The sequence below is a fragment of the Centroberyx affinis genome, unplaced genomic scaffold, assembly GCF_046629955.1.
Source record: "Centroberyx affinis isolate AG114_WGS23_722 - 3 ecotype Tasmania unplaced genomic scaffold, CSIRO-AGI_Caff_v1 ptg003428l_1, whole genome shotgun sequence".
Classification (NCBI taxonomy): Eukaryota; Metazoa; Chordata; class Actinopteri; order Beryciformes; family Berycidae; genus Centroberyx; species Centroberyx affinis.
Window position 1 is genome coordinate 454,300 of NW_027281401.1, and position 2,826 is coordinate 457,125.

The 2,826-nt window shown below is 48.1% G+C and overlaps 1 protein-coding gene across 1 annotated transcript; it reads right to left on the reverse strand.

Annotated features, from left to right (window-relative positions):
* Positions 1–1,050: 1,050 nt before the first annotated feature.
* On the reverse strand, positions 1,051–2,328 carry pou3f3a (POU class 3 homeobox 3a). Its single transcript, XM_071539284.1, has one exon. It carries the CDS (start codon positions 2,326–2,328, stop codon positions 1,051–1,053), a length of 1,278 nt encoding a protein of 425 aa, XP_071395385.1.
* Positions 2,329–2,826: the final 498 nt, after the last annotated feature.

Here is a 2,826-nt window from a genome sequence, read left to right on the forward strand (position 1 = left end):
TTTGACCATAACAGGCAGACTATCTTTAACATTTAGTTACACTGCAAAAGTGCTTGCTAGAGTCACATGTAGATAAACAATAGGTTTGTGTGGGCTTGACAGCAATGGAGTGTGTGTGTGTGTGTGCGTGTGTGTGTGTGTGTGTGTGTGTGTGTGTGTGTGTGCGCGTGTGTGTGTGTTTGGGGGGGAGGGTAGGCACCTCATAGCTTAACACAATTATTTCCTTATGGCAAATTTATTAAATAATTAGCCTATCCATGAAAATAAACACAGTGGAAAAAAATAAATAGTCCAAATCATCACGCAAAAATACACAGTAGACTTGCTAGTACATAAATTTAAGGGAATGTCTGCTAGTTTGAAAAGAACGTTCCTATTAAGAAAACACCATATTGAAATTATTTTGAAATTGCTATTTGAGCATCTCAAACGGGATCAAAATAGAAAATCCACTGACACATAACACAAAGATGAGAAACACATTTGAAGAGAGATAAATTATTGCTTATTAGAAAACAACTTAATGCGAAATAAAGCGCATTAAATCAACGTCTGTTCACTATAAAAACGAAGGCTATAGCCCAGCCTATATGGGACAGCAAACTCTGCAGCATTACAAGGGAACTTTTTAAACATTGCGGAGGTGCTGAAGAACATTTTGTCTTTGAATTTCTTCGCATCCAATTAATCATTTCCTTTGGTGAACAAAATGTACCTTTTTAAATAAACGGACTGCTGTTTACTAAAAGGTTTAACTTTACCTTGCAGTCCCAAATAGTTAGGCTGATTATAGTGCAGAAAAATAGGCTACCCGAAGATGCATAAGACCAGGCCTTTTGGCCTGTTTTGAAATAAATACACACGTTGTTTGAAGACCAAAGGACACAGGGGATTTCCGAGCTGTTTGATAAGTTAACTAATGTTCATAGTATAGTTTTAACAGTCAAATCATTCAGGGAAACATGAAATATTTTGTCCAAAATATCTATCCAAGATTGAAACACTTCAAGTTATTTAGAGGTCTTGTCCGTTATTGTGGCTGGGTTATTTTCACGTGTCGCTGTACAGTCTTTTGCAGTCCATGGAGGGGGACGGAGTGTCGGGACCCATGTTGCCAACCTGTGAATACGCGTCCTCCGGGGTGTGTGGCAGTCCAGGCGGCGTCATGCGCTTCTCTTTCTGCCTGCGGTTGCAGAACCAGACCCTGACCACCTCCTTCTCCAGCTGCAGACTGTCTGCCAGAGAGTTGATCTCCTGCGCGGCGGGTTTGGGACACTTGAGAAAGTGGCTCTCCAAAGCGCCTTTTACGCTCACCTCGATGGAGGTGCGCTTTTTCCTCTTCCTGCCCTGAGCTGCGATCTTATCGATGCTGGTCGGGCTCCCTGTCGTCGAATCGGCCTCCTCCAGCCATTTGTTCAGCAGGGGTTTGAGCTTGCACATGTTCTTAAAGCTCAGCTGCAGCGCCTCGAACCTGCAGATGGTGGTCTGCGAGAAGACGTTGCCGTACAGCGTGCCCAAGGCTAAGCCCACGTCCGCCTGGGTGAAACCAAGCTTGATTCGCCGCTGTTTGAACTGTTTGGCAAAATGCTCCAAGTCGTCCGACGTCGGCGTGTCCTCGTCTGAGTGCGGGTCGTGGCTCACCCCGTGATGCTGGTGATGGTGCGTGTGGTGGTTGTGGTGGTGATGGTGATGGTGGTGGTTTCCGTGTTCCAGCTCCGGGGATTCCCCGCGCACCAGCCCTGGGTGCATGAGGCTCTGCCCGCCCGGCGAGCTGAGCATCCCGTTGACCGTAAACCCACCGGGCTGTGAGTAAATGAGAGGCTGCTGCTGCTGCTGCTGCTGCTGTCCCTCCGCGATGCTGATGTGCGCTGCGGAGCTGCCTCCCCAACTCCCCGGGTGTGTCTGATGGGGTCCGAGATGCGGGGACCTGTGGTGCAGAGCGGAGCCGGAGTGCAGGTCCTCCCTGCCGGCGTTTCTCTTCACGTCCTGCGGCTGGGAGCTGGAGGACCACGGAGAGCTGGCCTCGGCTGCTGCCACTGCGGCCGCGGCTGCTGCGGCTGCTGCGTGAGGCAGCGATGTCACCCACTGGTGGGCATGGCTTAACATGTGGCCCCCGTTGCTCGCCACCATGGCTCCCTGCATGAAGTCACTCTGTACCATCTTTATTGAAGGGTCCCCTCTGTATCCACCAGACACCGTGGTCACAGCGGTACTGCCAGGCTGCATGCCACCGCCCCTTCGGTCAGAGTGAATGACTGGGCCGGACGATAAGATCCTACTGCTGGCTAGATATGGACTTGAGGTGGCTGTTGCCATCCCCCAAACCATATATCTTCAGTTGAATGTCTCTCTTCTGCTGTTTGGTTAAAGTCCCAATATATTCTAATCCATCAATAGGTTTAGGCGATTTGCAACTACCTATAGTTTAAGCGAAATTATCGTGCAACGATAAAAATCCTAAAAATTAATTCTAAATAACTCCATAGAAGCTTAGATGATATTTTGAGTTATATGACTATAAAGACTTGCTGTGTGCATAGAAATCTGTGGCAAAAAAGACTGCCTTACGCATTCCTGTGCGAAAAAACAAAAGCCATCAAAAAAGTTTTTTTCTGTCCCGGGAACTCCACGAGTGGTTAATCCACAGACTTGACGATATTAAGAACACCTTCTCTTTGATCCTTGCCAAGGGACGGAGCTGCTCTCGGTGCTTGTTTCTAACCCCTCTGTGTGATGTTAACGTTTTGAAGTCGACGCAATGGAAATGACACCAACTTTAAAACCTCTCCGGTCCTCACCGGTGTCTTGCCCACTTCATCTGCTCTG

Excerpts from the sequence above, each read along its gene's own strand:
- pou3f3a (XM_071539284.1), bottom strand. The coding sequence starts at position 2,328 with ATGGTTTGGGGGATGGCAACAGCCACCTCAAGTCCATATCTAGCCAGC.